The sequence below is a fragment of the Nomia melanderi genome, chromosome 9 (assembly GCF_051020985.1).
Source record: "Nomia melanderi isolate GNS246 chromosome 9, iyNomMela1, whole genome shotgun sequence".
NCBI lineage: Eukaryota > Metazoa > Arthropoda > Insecta > Hymenoptera > Halictidae > Nomia > Nomia melanderi.
Window position 1 is genome coordinate 13,845,271 of NC_135007.1, and position 18,572 is coordinate 13,863,842.

The window sequence follows — 18,572 nt, forward strand, 5'->3', positions numbered from 1 at the left end:
TCCCTTTATTTCACAACCGTCGCGTGTCCGGGAACCGGCGAACCGCCGAACGGAGGAAGGAGGACGGCGGGGGGCAGAAGGGAGGGAATAAAAGAAGAAAGCGTGGTCCCGTATAAACCTGCATCTTGTTATACAACACGTTGAGCCTTATAAGTATATTCACACGTAGTCTTCGAAGTAGTTCGATAAATTCTTTCTCTATTAACCGCTCCCAGTCTGTAGGCTATAAACAAAGCACTTTCCCATTCACTGTTCAACGGTCAAATAAAAGGTTGGTATCGCGCGAAGGTATGTGTCTGGCTCACAGTCGGAGATACATCGACGGTTGGCGGCGGCTGGTTGGTTCGGTTGCGGGCGCAACGACTGAACGACGACGAAACGATCGAGGGCTGGATCGTCGTGTCCCCATGTCGAACGGAAACAACTCGCTCGGGCATCGCGAATCATCCCGCGGATCAGTTTGCTTGAACGACACGAACTACGAAGCACTATTGTTACCCAGTTAATTTGTACATTTAAACAGTCTCTACGGTAGAACACGTATCGACCTACGTACCTAGTGCCCTAGAATTAGTGAAATTCACCTGGTAACTTTCCTACGTTTCTTTTCTCTTTTTTTTTCTTTTACTCCTTGTAGTATGTGGTATTTATTAAAACGACATATTCAAATGGCATGTCCAGTCTTGAGGCTGCTCGTCGAAGAGCGCTAGATGATCCTCTCTTTCCTTCTATGATCTACGAGACCACCGGTGAATACCGTGTCGCCTCCGGTATATTCGAATTACCCTAGACGGGGAACACTAAATCGTAAAACGGCGCACGGAGGCAGAGTCGCGCGGCGCGCGGTTTCCGTGCACCAGTCTCATGTAGTCTGTGAATGGTCCGAAAGTTGAAATTCAGTGTTTTACAGTCGAGATCTAACGTAAACCTACGGTTTCTCTCGAACGTTCTCTTCGCCTACGGTGTGTAGCAAACGTTCGAACGGCGTTCGCACGCGTCGAACCTAACCGAAAACTAATTCCTCGCCCACGCGACTAGTGTCGCGGCTCGCGATAATCGGCTCCGGGGCTCGCGAGGTTTACTAAATCTACGCGTCCCGGCTACGAAACGAAATACAGAACAAAACTATCGCCGAAGACATCTTGGGACATGTTCTCGTATCATCGATCTAGCGTCGCGAAACGATCGTGGTCGTCGGCGGTCGCCCGGCGTATCGTGAACGCTAGTCGACGCTCGGATTTGTTTACGTATCAAGTGGAAAAGTGTTTCGTGGCAGTAAAACGATCGATCACCAGACAGTGTTTCTTCAGTCAATGAGCTAAATGTTTCCCCTAACTCCGGATAAATGAAAAGAATGTTCTCTTAGATTTTCTTATTACCTTTTCTCTCCTTCTTTCTTTCTTTCTTTCTATCTTTCTTCCTTGCTCTTTTTTTTGCATTTTTGTATTTTTCATCTTTGTTTAATCGACTTTCGAAACGGCTGATTGAACGCCGTGTGAAAATAAGGCACCAGATTCTGCTGCTCGCGCGGCCAGTCGCGGAAACGATTTTGTACCGTTCGAATCCAGGAGTGCGATTGAATCGGTGATCTCTCGGTTTACGTTATCCGTTCGAGAAAGCTACTACAGAAGCTTCGTAAACAGTATCGTTATTGCTATGTCCTTAATATAGTATAGTCTCGTGTGGCGCACTCCTCGATATTGACTTGGTTTTCTTTCGTAAATTGTTTTCCCTTTGTCTCGTGGCATGTGTACAGGTATATATATGTATATATATATATATATATATAGAACTGAACGCGCTGACCCAACCCGGGAACGAACGGTCTCGCGCGGCTCGCGGATCGTCGCAATCGGGGAATGTTTCTTGCGGACACTCGCGGCATCGCGTTAGTTCGTCTAGTGTTCACGCGTGAACGCGCGTCGTTCGTCGAACTTTCCCGAGATGAAAGTGTGCGTTCGTTAACAATTCGCTCGGGCACGTTTCGAACTAATCTCGGGACGAATCAGCGGTCAAACGGTCTCCTCCGTGACGCTCCTGGGCATCTGCAACACGCTGATGCTGAAACGAAACAACAGATTTCAGGGGACGTCTCGTACGATCCTGCGTCGATTCGCAGCGGCACTTTAACAAGCGGATGACAGAGAGAGAGACTTGCGGATGGCGATGAGATCGTGATGATGGCAATGACCGGTGGTGACGGCGGCGATGACGATCGACGAAATCACTGCCGGATTATGATATCTCTCTACGATCGCCGGGAACGAGCAGGCGCCTAGTCTAATCGCGCGGGCAGACAAACAAGGCTGCGATCTTAGAAGCGATTCGGTTCGGGCGTGCTTCGTGTCGTTCGATAGGTGTGCGTGCGATCTATAAATTGATTCGGGACCGTTGCGAAGTGCCGGCCGCCGTTGCGGAGTCCCCAGGAAAAGTCGACGAGACAGAGAAAGAGATCGTTATCTACCTCCGAGCGACGCAGCCTCACTCGCTGGACCGTGGCGTGTAAACAAACGACAGCCGAGAAGCAACATTACTCTCCCGGAATTAAATACGCTCGCTTATCCCCGATGCCACGCTCGATTTATCGTGCCGCGCGCCCTCCGCGCTCGTTGCGCAAAGGATTTGCATAATGCCGGCGCGCCGAACTGCCCGGCCGTTTCTCGCGTGAATCATTTTCGCGGCGCGGTACATTTGCCGGCGATTGATCGGTTGTTTGCGCGTCAGGCGACGCAGTGCTCTACGGCCTCCGCGGGTCAGCCGCGCGATTGCTCGTCGCGAATCGCAAACGAAGGCGCCGGACGATTACGAGTCCCGTCGGAGAACCACGGACCGCGGACGGTAGAGCGCGAGACGCGAGCCGCGTCGACTCACCTTCTTCCGTCCGTGATCGATGCGATTGACGAGGATCGTCGATTTCCCTTGGAAAACGAACGGAAGAGTGCCGGACGGGCTCGTGGCGCGGGAACGACGAAAGAAGCCTGCCATGAATCGTTTATAAATGCCAACGAATCGAACGGACCGTCGTCGCGGTATGATCGCGAGGCGGAGCGGAGCGGTTCCTCGCCGGGCGAGGAGCGTGGTAGCGAAGCGGAATCAAAGACACAGCGTAAACCAGGATGAATGCACGCGATCGTTCGTGATCGTACAAAGTGATAGCCTAGCCCTACCAACAAGCTTGTTTACTTGGCGATGCCGGCTATCCTCGAATCGTCCTGCATCTCAACTACGATGGTGTCAGGGTCAGGTACTCGATTGGCGGAAATGCATCCGTTCGCGATCGTGGTCGGCAGAACGGTCTCCGACTGAAAGAAACACAATCGTGCGTGGATTATTCCGTTTTGCCGGCTGGTACGTCGATTGTCCTCGACGATCCTACCTGATAAGCTGCCGCGTCCAATGCCATCAGTTCCTTCTTCGACAGTTGCTCGACGACAGCGGCCGCGTAGCAATCGCCCAGCATGTTATTGGTGGTCCGAATGCGGTCCCTGAGTATCGGCGCGCAGAGGTGATTAACATTGACGAATTATCGAGCGTCGCCGATGATCTATGGAACTACGGTGTACTTACACGAACCAGTCGATGGTGAAGAGGAGCGACACGTTGTAAACGGGAGCGTCGATGGCGCTGAGCACGACGAGCAGCAGGACCAGCGCGGCGCTCGGCACCGAAGCCGAGGACACGGATGCGGCGGTCGACGTTAAGCTTCGGGGGCGAGAGAAGAATGTTAACGTTCGGTTCCGATAAACGGGTTTTCATAGAGGTGGAATGATAGAGCGAACGATCGGGTCGCGTAAGCCGCTTACATAACGGTGACGATCTCGCCGAAGCCCAAAGCGATGCCGTGCATCTGCGCGATGAATATGCTCGCGACAGCGACGAACAGAGCCGTCCCGTCCATGTTAATGTTGCAGCCGATCGGCAGGACGAACCTGGTCACTCGGGGATCGACTCTGAGCTTGTCCGTCATCAGGCGGAACGTGACCGGTAGTGCGGCGGCCCTGTACAAAGCTGCGTTAGAAAAGATCGGGCAGGTCGCGTGTCTACATCGATAGAATGGTTAGTTCTCCGCGCGCTGCTTTGCCCTGCGTCCGTGAAGAAAACGGTGGTCATTCTGGTGAGAGAATCGTCGAAGCAAACTGTGTGCTGATCGTTTAACGATCGTTCCGCGAATAGTCGCGATGATCTCATCGATTTGCCGCCCGTCTCGCTTTTGCCGTCCCGATAGACGAGTATCGCGACCGGCGGGGTTAATTGGAACGTTTGTTGAAAGAAACGAGCGGGACAACGACGGCGCGCGCGCGCGCGCGCGCGGTACGGACAAAATGCCACCGGCGCGACGGGGCCGCGTTCGTTCGTCGGCGGAGATGTCATTGTCCGGCGGAAAGATGAAATTTCTCGCGTATTGAATTCGATCGGGGTTAACCAGAATGACCGTGAGACGAGCTGAAAATCAACCTAGGGTTAATCAGGACGGCGTCGGGGGAGGGGGTTGGGGGGCAGAAGGTGATCGTCCGTTGCGTCTCGCAGTGTGCCTAACCCTGTAACAGACAATCGTATGTACCTTCATGTTGCGGCCATCGATTACTTACCAAGGCCACCCTCGACCTCTCTCTCTCTGAACCACCTGCAAAAGGCCGCGTGCAGCGCGTGCTCTAATACATCATCATGATATTCATACAGTCTCTGTTCAGATAGACTGAGAGCTGTTTCTATCAGTCACAGTGTACGCACAGTTGTGTACGCTCTCTTCTGGAAAAAGTTAATCCACATAGAAAACAAGTTGAATTAGACATTGCCGTTGCGGACGGGACGGTTTAGAACGATCTTGATTTTCGAGGCACCGCGACGATGGGACGGAAAAGGTTCGAAGCACGAGCTATTCAACGCCTGGAATCGTTTCGTTTCCAAGCGGTTTCGGGTACGAATGCTTCTCTGTCCCACGATGCATTTTAGAAAAAAAGGACCGACCAGAAGGGGGACGGGAGCATGAAAGGGGTGAGGGGAACAGAGAAAGGGTGTCAAGGGTGACGGACGGTTCGGGTCGGAAAGGGGAGGACGAGAATCGGTGGGAAAGCGTCGAGGGTGAAGAGAACGGAAGGGGAGACAGGGGATTCGGACGTTTGGCAAACGTTGTCGGATAAACTGAAAAAATGATCGTTGCTTCGCGTGATCCGCGGAGAGAATGAATATACAAATAGTGAACGATAATAAAGAGAAAGCGATCGTAGTTCAGCAGTTCTGGCCAGTGATGGACGTCGCCGTCAAACCTGGAAGAGCGGGCTCGACGCGAGCAATCAATATTTTTTTCAGTTTCCCACTGTTATTCGAGAATGTAGGTGATGCTTACATAATAACATTGGCCGGCGCGGAAGCCTCCTTTGGCGATATCTTCTTCTTCCGTCGATTACCATCGCGGCTGGGACGACTGGAAGATTCGGATAATGGAAGCCCTCGAAGGCTTCTACGCCGGTAATCAGTCCAGGTGACACGGAGTCAGCTGATTTCCGGCTCAAGAGACACGAAACACCGTTCCCATGCACTTGTGTATCTTTCACGTGTCCTTCATGATCCTGCGTATATTCTCTGTTCGCACATGCGTTGCGCCGCGCGCCTCGAAATTTCGGTTTCGTATCGAGGTCCGATTCGATCGGGACGAATCGAACACGCACGGACGGACCGGATGGAGAGAGCGAAACAGACAAAAAGCAAAGTTTTACACCGAAAGTTCGCGGACGATCAATCGACAACCGGGAGTATCCGCATCCTAAGTGCCACCCAGAACTGCATACCTCTCTCCCCCTTTCTCTCTCTCTCTCTTTCTCTCTCTCTTTTATCTCATCATCTTTCTCTTTCTCTTTTATATATATATATATATCTCTCTCTCTTTCTCCCTTTCTCATCGGTGGTGGCGAGACCTCCCCAATGAGAAACGCGAGAACATTAAAGAAACGTAATGAGCCCGAGCGGGAATCAGAATATTTGTTATTGGACGGGAAGTAATATGCAACGCGTCTCCGTCAGCGTTCGACAACGTCACACCGCGCCGACGTTGTGAAACGCTGCTCTAAATCGGAGCGGTATTTGGAATGGAATTACGGGACCACGGCCTCGCAAAGCCTCCTCTCGGCTAGCTGAAACATATTGTCTCGATCAATCTCGATTCGGTATTTGTTTACCTTCATCTACCGGCCTGGCTTTAAAAAGTGTCTCGAATTCTCGCGGCGGCCGCGACAGAAACAAAACGTAACGTAACGGAACGAACGGTGAAACGTATAAAAGGTGACGTTACTCGTATACCGTGGGCAGGATCGAGAATGCGAATTGCGAGCCATACGGAAACAGAAAAGAAAATATGCACGGAGAACAGAGGCGGCGACGATGACGACCGAGGCCATGTGAGGCAGGCGATACGTGTCATGTATGGGTTATACGCTGAAGGTCGGGCTGAGTTCGAAGATCGACGACTCACGTTGATGCCATGGCGAAGGCGGTGAGGGTGCCCTGGGCGAGGCCGGCGTAGAATTTAAAAGGGTTCTTTCTCACGACCGCCAGGTAGATCAGCTGCATGATCACCAGCTGATAGAAAAACACACCGATCAAGATCGTGACGATGAACCAGGCGAGCTGCGACATCACCAGCGCCAAGTCGGTCACCCCGAGTATTTTACCGGCGATCACAGAGGTGATGCCCACCGGTGTCATCCTACGGATTCAATGAGTTTTCGTTTAACGACGCCCGCCCCGTAGTGTTCTATCGTTTCGTCGCGAGAATCTCGCTGGAAAACTATCTCTCTCTCTGACGCACCACATTACGGTCGACACCATGCGCATGATGACCTCGAATACAGCCTTGAAGAAGTCGATCACGATCTGTCCCTTCTCGCCTAGCGTACCTAAGAACGTGCCGAACACCAGGCAAAAGAACACTATGCCCAACGTGTTCGTTCCGCTTCTGTACTGCGTGACTCTCGTCAGCTCCACGTCGCCCATCACCTCCGTCGAGATGGTGTCGGTCATGTTCCGGAACGGCTGGGTCTTTGGAACGTATACCGTGTGTGCCTGCGGGGAACAACGTACGCGTTAGCGGCGCGACGGCGGATCGGCCCGGCGACAGCGAATAGAGAACACAGAATAGATTAAGAGGTACACGTACTTGCTGGAACGCCGCTTGGAATATATTGTCCGGGAACATGTTTCTGTAACGTTCGAGAAAGTTCGATTCAGATGGTTGAGTGGTACCTTTTATAAGTACGCTCCGATCGATACGCGGCTCTTTTTATCGGGGGGGTTCACCGTGGCCGATTCTCTCTCGATAGAACGCGCGATTCTATATTAGTGGAAGAGACACGTGCGGCCAGCGTAGCTTTCAAACGGCGGCGTTCGGCGTTGGTGCGAGTAAAGTGCGCGCGCGATCGATATGCATACTTCTATTTTCATCGCGCTGGGTATCATCCTCGATTGCGACGGCTTAGAAAGGTTCACCGGTCGTCAAGCTACGCGGGACCTTAATCCAACCGTCGCGGTCGCTCTGTCGAATAATTGAACGGCGGGCTACCGTTGACGAGGTGGCTTAGTTCCCCCCGGTAGTTCGGTATGTTGTCGATGGCAAAGCGTCGATAGGAAAGTGCCGATTGATTATTTAGAACCGCGTCGATCCGCCCGCCGTCCCGTTTAGATAAGACGAACGAGCGGTGATCGATGATAAGCTATTCCCGCCGCCGCCGACGCGAGCAAGGTTATCGCGTCGATTTTCACGACAGCCCCGCTGTCAGCGGCGAGTTCAGTGGAACGAGTCGAGCGTTGCTTCGACCACGGGGCAAGGGACTCCATTTTTATCGTGGAAAAATTCCGGAAGGCTGTTGCCATGCGTGACGACGCGAAAGAACGAAAATAACGATTCCGATCGATAACCTAACGAGGCGTAGACCCCTGTGGACGGCGGATAAGAAAAGCTACCTCCCCAAATCTAGCAGGCTGTCCAGGATGTTGACGGCCCTTCCGTTGTGCGAGGTCGTCATCGACTTTCTGATCCCCGGATTGCCCGGGTGGATCAGTATCACCAGGATCACGCCGAGGACGGCGTTCAACAGGGACGTCAGGATGAAGTAGACCAGCGTGCGCACCGCGATCATCCCGTTCATTCTCGCGTTCAAGCTGGCCGAGCCTGAAAATTTTCGTTCCTGTGTCATTGTCCAGGCGTCGTCCGCTCGAAACGGGGACGCTCGATGTCGTTCGAGCGTGTGCACGTTACCGGATATAAGGCTGGCGATCACCAGCGGCAAGATCATTAACTTCAACAGCCTCATGAAGAGCTCTCCGGGATAACTGATTAGCATAACTGCGTCATCGCCGAGGCCCAACGGTCGCAGACCGAAACCTGGAAAGAATAACGAGGTCACGACCGCGGCAAAATCCGTTCCGAACGGAACAGTCGATTCTCGGCCTCTCCGTCGACCCCGGGGCGCGCTTGTTAAACCGACGAGAAAATTCATCTTCGAGCCACGCTTTCGACAGGCGTTCCTCTCGTCCCGCTGCGCCCATTCAAGGAAACGATTAGGGTGCGACTCGCCGGGCAAGGGTTAAGCGCTCGGACAAAGCCGAACGCGAGAATCTATTCCTGAAAACTCGTCGATAGAACCGTTTACTTCTCCGAGGTGTACCTCTAACGCCGGGCAGAGCTGGCTGCTGACATTGTGGCTATAGAAGCTGCGCGTTATATAACAAATTGCTTTATCGACACGCGCGAGTGAACCCGACGAGAGCTTTTCATCGGAATTACCTACGTAATTGACGCGCGGCAGGTAGACAGATTCCGCGGCGAATATCTACGCGTAATTCATCGCGTTGCCGATCGATCGCGCGTGACTCGCTTTCGTCGTCCGAGGAGGAGGAGGAGGAGGAGGAGAAGGGGGAGGAGGAGGAAGAGGAGGAGGAGGAGCTGCGCTTCAGGGGAATCGAATTCGTTCTCTCGGCCCTCGTGCGAACGTACCGCGATTGAACGCGCGTTCCGAAGGATCTCCCGGAGGATCGGTCGAGTCGAGTGCGCGAATCGCTCGTTCAAGGTTGCTCCTCCAACCACGAGGGGGACGAGTTAATTAGATGAGTCTTTCGAAGGAAACCTCTCGTCGGTGATTGGCACCTTTTAACGGGATAACGTGATCAGCTTTTATGTAACCGACGCGAATCTCGAATTGGGTCGTTCACGTTGAAGCTGCGCCCGCCCTGTTACGTGGGAACAGCTTCTCTCTTGTCAGCCAACGTCTACGAGACATCGGTTCCTTATGGAATTAATCCGAACGCGGTGTATAGACGACCGCCCGAGGATTCTAACATCCAACGATCGCGAAGCCTTAAATAGATCGCTAAGCGGGATAGATATAACCAGCCGTTATTAACGCGAACGTAAGAGCGCACGTGACGCAACGGGGGCTGTGTATAGGCTGCGGGGTAGAAGAATCGTTCCGTTCACGATTCGAAAGGGTTTTCGTGTTTAATCGTGCCGATCGATTCCGACCGTATATCTCGCGTCGGTCTCGATGAAAAAGTAAAATCGGCCGACATCGGATGAACTCGACCTTGGCATGGATCTCCCGTAATGGATGCGAGTGTGGCGTGCTTTTGGCACGGCCCTATCATTAGCCCCGGCACATAACGCGCCTTAAGCCGCCTATACGATCCCTCTGTCCTATTTAACGGCGGGCCTATCGCTGGACGCGGTCCGGAAGCGGAGCACGGTAGAAACTTGAGCTAGAAGTTCGTCCCCGTTCTGGGTTCGAACGCGATCTCCCCTCCTTTCGGGGCTGAACGCGCACGCGATTGACATTTACTTGGCATATCGATGATCTGTTTACTCGCGTAGCGCCGGATGCTCTCGGCTCGACGAAGACGGGGAATATTTGATTATCTAGTATCGCGGATACTCACCGAGTATTACGCCGAACAGCACGCCGGAGAGGGTGACCACAAGAAGGAGGTTTTCCCGCATGAACTTCCTGGTGTCGGCGGTCACCTTACGGGGACCCTGAGAGGCCGAGACGTCCTGCCCATCCATCTTGGCGAACAGATACTCGGAGAACCGAGCCGAGGACTTCTCCTCCATTTCACTGGGCCGCCAGTAAGCGGTGTAGGTGGTGGCGGTGGAGCCGGTCGCGCACGAGGAGGCCGATCCTCTGGTCGATCGGTCGACCGGTTCGGCCAAGCTCCCTTCTCGCGATCTCTCGCGGCTAACGGCGGGGCCCCGGCAGCACCACGACGACGACGGGTTGCCGTTTTGGGGGTGTTTCGGGAAATCCGTGCGGAACGAGCAATCACGGGCTCCCACCAGACGTCCCAATAGCCTGACGGCCCTGCGAGAACCCGGTAGCTCGATCGTGATACCTGCTTGCTACCCAACTCCGTTCGGACGAGTTTGTCTGGAGCCCGACGCTCTTTCGCCAGCGGGATCGAAGATCTTTCCCTCTCTCGCTTACTCGCTGTTGAATAGGGAACGACGACGTCTCCAACGGCGGTAGCCCGGAACCTTCGGACGCGATTCTCCCTTGGCTTCGTTTGCTTATCCGTGGACCGTGCGCGCCTCAGACGCGATTCCGGCGAGACAACATCGACGGGAAATTAAAAAGGGGGGAACGACGGATGCTGGGGATGGTGGCGGTTCGGCGATCGTCGTTTCGCGGCGAGGTCACCGGTCGCTCGGAGTGGTCGTTTGATCCAGCGCTGAACGTTCGCGCTGTTGCACAGGGTCAGTTACCTCTAAGAGCCTGGCAGCTTTCGGCCGATATCCTCGGAACGGCGAGAGGGCGAGGATCGCTCGGATGGCTCGTGCGTCTCCACCGTGGAACGAGTAGGATGCGCGTCACCCGGGCAACGGGATGATTCACTGGAACTGGGAGCGTACGATCCTCAGAAATGTCGGCGCTCGTTGGATTTTCGATACGTCCGTCACGAAGGATGAGCTCCTACTGGCCGGTTACTGGCGGACATATACGTATTGATTTGCTGGGGACTACTACCCTTTCCCTCGTCACGTCGACGTACCGAGGACGGAAGACGCTTGCGCGAACTCCGGCGGCTAAGTCGGTCGCCAGAAACGAGGATTGTGCACCGACGCCGATGATATTGCCGCTTGATTGTACATCGTCAAACACGATGGTCGGACAGAGACGGAGCACAAAGGAGTCCGGATAAAGCCTCGCAGGCTTTGATGCCTGGAACGGGTGAGCCGCGTAACGCCGCCAGGCGAACGGTAGCTTTCCGTCGACGAAAATGCATTACCGTGAACGGCACGAATGTTGACACGGATCCGGCCGTTTCGCGGGTTTGAAGCGTTGCACTCGGATGCCCCGGATTTCCGAGCAGCCTCTAATTACGTAATGACAAACCGCCCCCGACCGTACCCCTTGTAGCCGAGCGAAACGACCGTCGCCGCGGAGAATTGCGTCGTTTCGTGTAATTGGATTTGGAAAATTCTAAGCGTCGCGCGCGGCTCGCGACGCCAGTTCTCATCCTATTTCGCCTATTCGGAGGCGACCGCTTAAATACGAATTTCCTAGCAGCTATAACGTCGCTCTCGAACGCGTCCTAGATAAACTCGACCGCGCGTGCAGGCATCTACTCGCGTCTGACTAGAATTTGTCTCTTTCTACTGCTGATTCCAATAATTGGTTTAATTACCGGATTTACCTGTGATCGGTATTTTAGGAGCCGTCGGTAATATTGCTGTCGATTGTACCTACGATATGCAAATTTCAGTCGTTTCTCTGCCGGTTTCAGCGAAACGCCACAGATGACACTACTATACATTTGATACTATAATTCTTGCCATTTTAAACCTTGTCTTCCATCCCCAAAGGGAATCGTTTGTAGATAATAGATCCTACCGTTTTATTAACCCTTAGCCGGGTTGTTTTGTAATCTATCAGCAACTGCTGATTTTTATAGTATTCCTAGCGAATATGAGAGATGCTACATTTCTTCGATCTTTTATTTTCCTTAGTACAAAATTCGGATGCGTGTAAAATCGAACATTTGGGATGGTTTCTTTAACATTCATTAAAATATTTAATATTGAAACTGGTGCAATATTGAAGCCTACAGAGTTCAAAGGGTTAACCCTTTACACTCGAGGGGCGACTCTGTCGCCATTTGATTGAATGCAACAAAATTGCAAACTGAAAAATTCAATATAAAATGTTGAATCAGGTACTAACAAATAAAACAGAACTAAAACAACTCTGCCCCATAATTTATGCACGATGTTTCTTTATGTAAGTTGCAGATATTGTTAATATTTCGTCAGAAAACAATGAATGTTTGTACTGAAAAATATTGTCGAGTGCAAAGGGTTAATATATTTAATCATACATTCCTTACAACATTCGCCTCCTTCAAAAATATTCGAACGCTTCACCGCTAAAATCCTTACAACGCTGTCAGTACACAGGCTCGAGTTCCGTTCTCCAAGTGACAAGAACAATGAAAGTCTTTTACGGAAACGTCGGGTAAAAATATGTACACTCTCCGGTCAGAAAGAACTCTCGATCCCCCGAAGCCGCGTAGGTGTGCGAGGACAGCCGCGCCGATAACAATTCAAATAAACGTGATCTTGAAAAACGACCGGTTCTTATCCGGCCGCTGAATTGCCGTTAGGTGCCGTTCCTCCGTCGCGTTCGCATGATAAATGTCCGTGGAAATGCGTGAATTAGGCGACCCATCGGTGGAGTGTCCGTGCGCTTCGAAGGGACCGACGGGTCAACATTGCTGAATAATGGAAGGCAACTTCTCGTCCGAGATCGTTCCGGCCGAGTCGCTCTCATCCCCCTCGTAAATAATCTCTACGCTCGCGAGCGTAACAGGAACAGCAACAGCAATGGCAACGGTAATAGCAACAGCGTCGTCTACATGAGACCTTCTATTTATCGAGTTTCCGCGGACGAGCACGGCCACGGGTTTCCGTATCTCCCTTTCCACGGATAGCCGCGCGAGGACAGAAGAAACGCAACGTCTCCCGGCGCACGGCTCGCCGGGGCTGAATTTTTTACGCCGACGTCGACGCCCGGCTAAAGAAATATCGTTTATAGTCCCGCTCGTCGAACGCCGGGTTTACGATTCGCCGGCAATCCGAGGATCTCATTACGAGCGGAATAGCGAACGAACGAGCAACAGATTCAATTTGTATCGCAAGCTCGATGAAGAGCGCGGAAGGGTCGGCGGAACGAGAAGCGGACCGGTGAATTCTCGCGATCGGATTGTCATCACGGCCGAGCGGGCACACGCGAGCGAACGGCTCGCCGGGAACACCGAGAAAGCGGCCTAATCAAGCCGTAACGAAAACTATTGGAAGCTGGAAGAATAACACGACGCACGGAACTATCGATCGACGCTCCGTCAGCCGGCCTCCGCTCGAGCAATCTCGGATCCGCAACTTTGAGGGATTCCGGTGGCTGGTAATCGCGTCCCGAACCGCACCGGCGACACGTAAATTTCGCGGGCCCGTCATTTTCGCGGTAATCGAATACAATAATCGGCGACGCCGATGCACGCGCGACGGTGCCGCCGCTGTCGGTGCTGCTGCAGATTTGCATCATATTGTCGCGGGCGTAACGCGATCCTCCATTGTTCGGCCGCGAACTAGCAAATCGGTTTAACGAGCACAAACATGGTAGTTACGGGAAACAAAAGCGATCTGGGCGTGAATACTTGAACAACCGCCTGTCCCGGACCATTAATCTTCCTTTGCCTTTATCCCCGATGTGTACACCGGCGACGGTAAATTCGATTAAACGACGTTAGGCAAAACACCGCTGGCAACGGCGCTCCTCGCGCTGCCTCCGCCCGCGACGCCGGCGACGAAGACGGCCCGCACAATAGGCGTCGCCGCGGAACGGGAACGGCGGGAAAGAAGTCGGGTTTCCCCTAAGTAGATTTAAGAATCGCGTCGCTGTTGCACGGCGGCTGGCGACTCGCCCCGAGCCTGAATAGAACTCGGAACTGCGGCGAAGACAAGGGCCATTATGCCGGCACGTAAAGCGACGTCAGCCAAAGCTCGAGTGTCCGTTCGTTCCTTCTTCCTCGCGTCCTCCGTCCAGCCGGCGTTCCTCGTCTTCCGCCGCGACGTCAGTCGTACAGTACTCTCCGTCATCCAGTCTCGCTTTCCCCGGCGTTCTTCACCTATTTCTTCGCGCGTCTCGGCCGCCTGGGATTCGACGTTCGGTAGGCCACGAAGACACCGGGTCTCGAGGACATCCGGAAATCCCCCGCCGGGGCTCCTCCTCTTCCGGCGGCGAACGCCGGCACGTCCGACGGGCGAATTCAATTTTCGTCGATCGCGGCGCGCCCGAACTTCTCCGATCGACTTAAATTTTTCAATTTCCTCCCACGGCGCGACGCCGCGCTGCGACGGGACGCGTAATTAAAGGCGCCGCTGTTCTCCGGTGTACTCGTTCCTTTCGTTTCGCCGGCTCTCAGTTATTCACGAAGTTTCCCGGCGTCCGTACACGACGAGTATCGAAGATCGATCGAGCCTGTTGAAAACTTTCGACTCGAGCGCCCGCCCGGCTGCAGGTGGGAATCTTCGGGAGGTTAATTCGGAAACGAGGTTGCGAAAAGTCACGTTCCCCCAATTACATCGATGAATTGATAATAACGGACCGATAGCGCCGGTTTGCGTTCCGAATTTCCCCTCGAAACTTCTTAACTCACAAAGACAGCGAGCCCTCGATTTACCTAACGCCCTGGGTACGGGATGAGAGTTCGAGAGCTGCTCCGGAGAGGGTGCTAAAACGGAACGGCAGAGATCACTGCCCGATACACGCGGAATTAAGTTAACGAAGGAGGATGGAACTGTTCGGAATAAATCGAATCATTCGACTGCTAGCTATTTTCTTCCGCTCCATCGTTGTCAGTGCAATCAATCTTCTATCCCGTGGCACCGGTTCCGAAACATCTTGTATATTTTCATTAGCCGGCATCAGGCTTCTCAGCTAACCAGCTAAGCTACGCCTTTACCGTGTAACGCTGCTCCGACGGAGCAGGCGAGAGGTCCGGCATTCCTCGGGGACTTATCCGCCGGCAGCCGTGAATAAATGCATTTTCCGTAGGTGGTCGTCGGTTATCGCGTATCCACACGGTCTTCCGGGTAAGGGTATTGTTGCCGTTACAATACCGTTTCTGCATTAGGCGCGTGCAATGCGTGCGCCGTCGTCGGCCGCTATCTGCATCTAGCATGCTCTAATTCACGCTACGCGTGATAAGCAATAAATTACACCGATACTCGTCCGCGGAGCGTAGCAGGTATACATGATTAATGCACGGTCAACCTTTCTCGGAGAAGAAACACTCGGAGCTTATTCCGTACTTCCGATTCGAACGTTTCATCCTTTCTCCGCGTCGCTGCGACCAGCGGGGAAGATGTTTTCACTGAAAACACGCGGCAAAATGTCGAATTGTTCTCACGTGACTCGCAACTTTCGAGTATTCCCTAAAGTTCCCGTCAATTAACCCGTGGAAGACGCAGCCTTTCAACGGCGCCCGGGTCGTCCCTCGGAGTCGACGCAACAATTACCGATCCGAACTGCAGCGGGTAATCGGATGAAGTTTCTGAAAACCTTGGAGAAAATGCTGCATCGCCGGAGAGTTAATTGACCGACGCGGCGAGGAGAAGAGCTCGCCGGAGACGCTGCGAGCGGAGAGGACCGGCTAGGACGCGCCATGATCGAGGGTAATTTTATTCCAGCGGAAAGATGCTTCCGTAGGAGGAGAGAGCGCTGCGAGGATTTTCATTGAGCGTGCAGCCAGACCAAAGGAACACCGAACTGCCGAGGAACAACGGGGGTTCCCGGGGAACCGGCGCGCTTACGTGCCGCGGAGACCGTTCGAGCGAATTAGACGGCGTCGCGATAAATCTTCGGGGTTCGTGTATCGTTTACCTATTCCACTTTGTTCAATTCCGTGCGGCACGATCCGTTTGAGCGGGGGAATCACGGAATACGCGGGACAAAAGGGAATATTAACGACGACGCCGCGGCGGGGAGATTGAATCACGCCGCGTTTTTCCCCGCGCAGACGATCGCGAGCGCGGAAACGTTTACGGCGGTCGCCCAAAGTTGGGCGTTCGAGACTTTTTTGTCCGCCCGTGCGCGCCGCACAAAGACCGCGCGGCTCCGGAAATTGGAAAATCGAATCAGCTTTGATCCGCGGCCGCGACGAGCTGAAAGAATCCGCCGTCCCGGTGGCTCGTTTGCCGTCGCCGATCCAATTCCGCGAATCGCAGCGAATCGTGAAAACGGCGGGCATTACTCGGACGAATATAATCGAATCCTCGAGGAGGAAACATTTAACGATACCGCGCGGGGGGTGGGCAGGAAGGGACTCGTTACCAGGAAGTCCCTTGGAAACTGCTCGACGAGCTCTCCATAATTTCCCAAGTTCATAGGGGACCGGACTCGTAATCTAACAATTTTAGCCGCCATCTTACAGCGCGGAACTGCAGGCGCGACCTAGCTGTTCGCTCTTATCTTTGATAATCGTTAACTCGCGAACGAACCGCCCAATACAGGCAACGCGGGCGAAGATGGCACGACGAAAAATTCCCGGTAAATGGCGACGAGTTTTTTTCCTCGTGCCGCGTTCGGCGACGAGCGACGAGATTTCCAGTCGAAACACGGTCCATCGAGAGTTTCTTCCCTCCGACGCGATCTTCGTCGATGAATCCGGCCGGGAATTGCCCCTGCAAAAACGAGATTTACGTCGGAATGGGGCTTAATTGAGCGCGCGGCATTCCCTTTTCGTAACAACGTTACAGCCGCCAAGACTTATTTTTCGCGTTACGCAGAAACGGTATTTAATTTCTCGGGCAACCGACGTCGTCGGCTCCCAGCCCGCTCTCGTACAATTTCCTCGACCTCGACTCGTTAAGGAGATTACGCCCCCCCGCCCCCCCATCACGGGCTCATGATTCATTCACCGTCGTCAAAGACCGTTAATACCACCGAAACTTTCTGATCAGGCTTTTGTACACGCCGGCTAGCTGCTCCCCCGGGTGTCGGTGTAATAACCCGCGAGGCGTGATGCTCAAAGAAAGCTGCGGGAAAGAACGGAGTCCCTGACGGCGCTTCCGATGCAGAGGGAACCTCGAAACTTTCCGCCGCACGTGCGAAACGATTGAAATTCGCGGCGTTTCCAATTGAACTTTTCCGACTTCCCCGACGCTACGCCCGTTAGCGCCATTCCCCCCCGTTAATGCGCCATTCGATACGCCGAGGCTTTCCTTCGCTTACACCTTGTTCTTCGGCGTTTTACCTTCGACTTGAACGTTTCTTGTTACTTGTTAACCCTTTCGCGACGACGCACCTGTACCGTTCTTCGCTACTTTTAGCAGCAGTGCGACTGACCGTACTTTGCCACTTTTCGCGACGGCGCGACTGACCATACTTTGTCGTCGTTCGCGAAAGCGCGAGTGAACCATTCGCCACCAATGTATTTATAGCTTTATTTTGAGTTCGCTATTGAAATTAAATAATAATATAATAGAACCAATAAGTGACTGCCGTATCTAGACGGCGTCAGCCGCTGTAAAGTAATAAATGACTGCCGTATATAAGCGGCGTCAGCCTCTGTGGACCAAAAAGTGGCTGCCGTATATACGCGGCACCCGTCGTGAAAGGGTTAAGGTATCAACGCGTTCGGTTAGGTGTTAACATGTCAGTGGGCCCGCGATAATGCGTGATTTTTAGTCTATCGTTTAATCGCTAATCCTACGTTCATGTACGTTTTAGATATGTATAACACAAATTCAAAGTAAAATTTACAAAATCGAATTCCTTATTCTCTTCCGTGAGTTTGAAATTTTGGTTTAATCGATGTTTAAAAATGTATCGATATAATCGCCAACGCTCGCGTTTTTAGTAGCTGAAATTTAGCTGGCGTTCAATGTGTTAACTGTGGAATTTAGTTGGAGAAACCTGTCGTTCTCGCAATAAAATCGAAAAATGGAGCGTGTACTCGTCGAGCGCAGGACGAATGAACGTAGAGTATATTTAATGAAAGGTCAAAGCGAAACAAAGAAGAATTACATGTGAAAAAATAAAAAAATCATGAAAGAGTTAGTATCGTGTCAAGCTTTACAATGACGTGTGTACTCGTCAAGCACAGTTAACTGGTTAATTCTTTCTATCACGAATTATTCTCTCCTGCGTCCATTTGAATGTTAGTCTTTAGTTTTATTTTGTGATAACACAATTTGATAACAGCGGTCGACGTCATTGTTAAATAGATTCTATGGTTGTGATGATGTGAGAACGTTTACAATCAAATTTACCGAATTTAGATACATCAAGCATTTAAAGGTTAATAATCGTGACTTGCAAGATAACCGATGTCGAATGATGTTTAACCCTTTGAACTCTGTAGGCTACAATACTGCACCAGGAATAATATTAAATATTTTAATGAACCTCAAAAGAACTACCCTACTGTTACATTTTTCACATATCCAAATTTTGCATTAAGGAAAATAAAAGATCTAAGAAATGTTATAGCTTAGATACTATAAAAATTAGTTGCAGTTGCTGATAAAT

General features: G+C 52.4%; 1 protein-coding gene across 2 annotated transcripts; it reads right to left on the reverse strand.

The window, feature by feature from the left end:
• Nucleotides 1-106: 106 nt before the first annotated feature.
• On the reverse strand, nucleotides 107-11,505 carry Eaat2 (Excitatory amino acid transporter 2). Of its 2 annotated transcripts, none has more exons than XM_031991695.2 (11): nucleotides 9,925-11,505; nucleotides 8,252-8,377; nucleotides 7,957-8,164; nucleotides 7,154-7,196; nucleotides 6,806-7,059; nucleotides 6,470-6,703; nucleotides 3,804-3,998; nucleotides 3,568-3,702; nucleotides 3,377-3,485; nucleotides 3,184-3,302; nucleotides 107-2,061 (listed from the first exon to the last, which is right to left on the reverse strand). In XM_031991695.2, exons 1-11 carry the CDS (start codon nucleotides 10,097-10,099, stop codon nucleotides 2,013-2,015), a joined length of 1,647 nt encoding a protein of 548 aa, XP_031847555.1. In that variant the 5' UTR covers nucleotides 10,100-11,505; the 3' UTR covers nucleotides 107-2,012. The 2 variants fall into 2 exon arrangements, with proteins under 2 accessions (XP_031847555.1, XP_031847556.1); XM_031991696.2 differs by having other exon boundaries at nucleotides 3,168-3,302; nucleotides 9,925-11,503.
• Nucleotides 11,506-18,572: the final 7,067 nt, after the last annotated feature.

Bases quoted from the DNA above. Each gene is read 5' to 3' on its own strand.
- Eaat2 (XM_031991695.2), bottom strand. From the start codon at position 10,099: ATGGAGGAGAAGTCCTCGGCTCGGTTCTCCGAGTATCTGTTCGCCAAG. The intron at 3,486-3,567 runs GTAAGTACACCG...GCCGATACTCAG, and splicing joins TTCACCATCGACTGGTTCGT to GGACCGCATTCGGACCACCA. The intron at 3,303-3,376 runs GTAGGATCGTCG...TGTTTCTTTCAG, and splicing joins TGGACGCGGCAGCTTATCAG to TCGGAGACCGTTCTGCCGAC.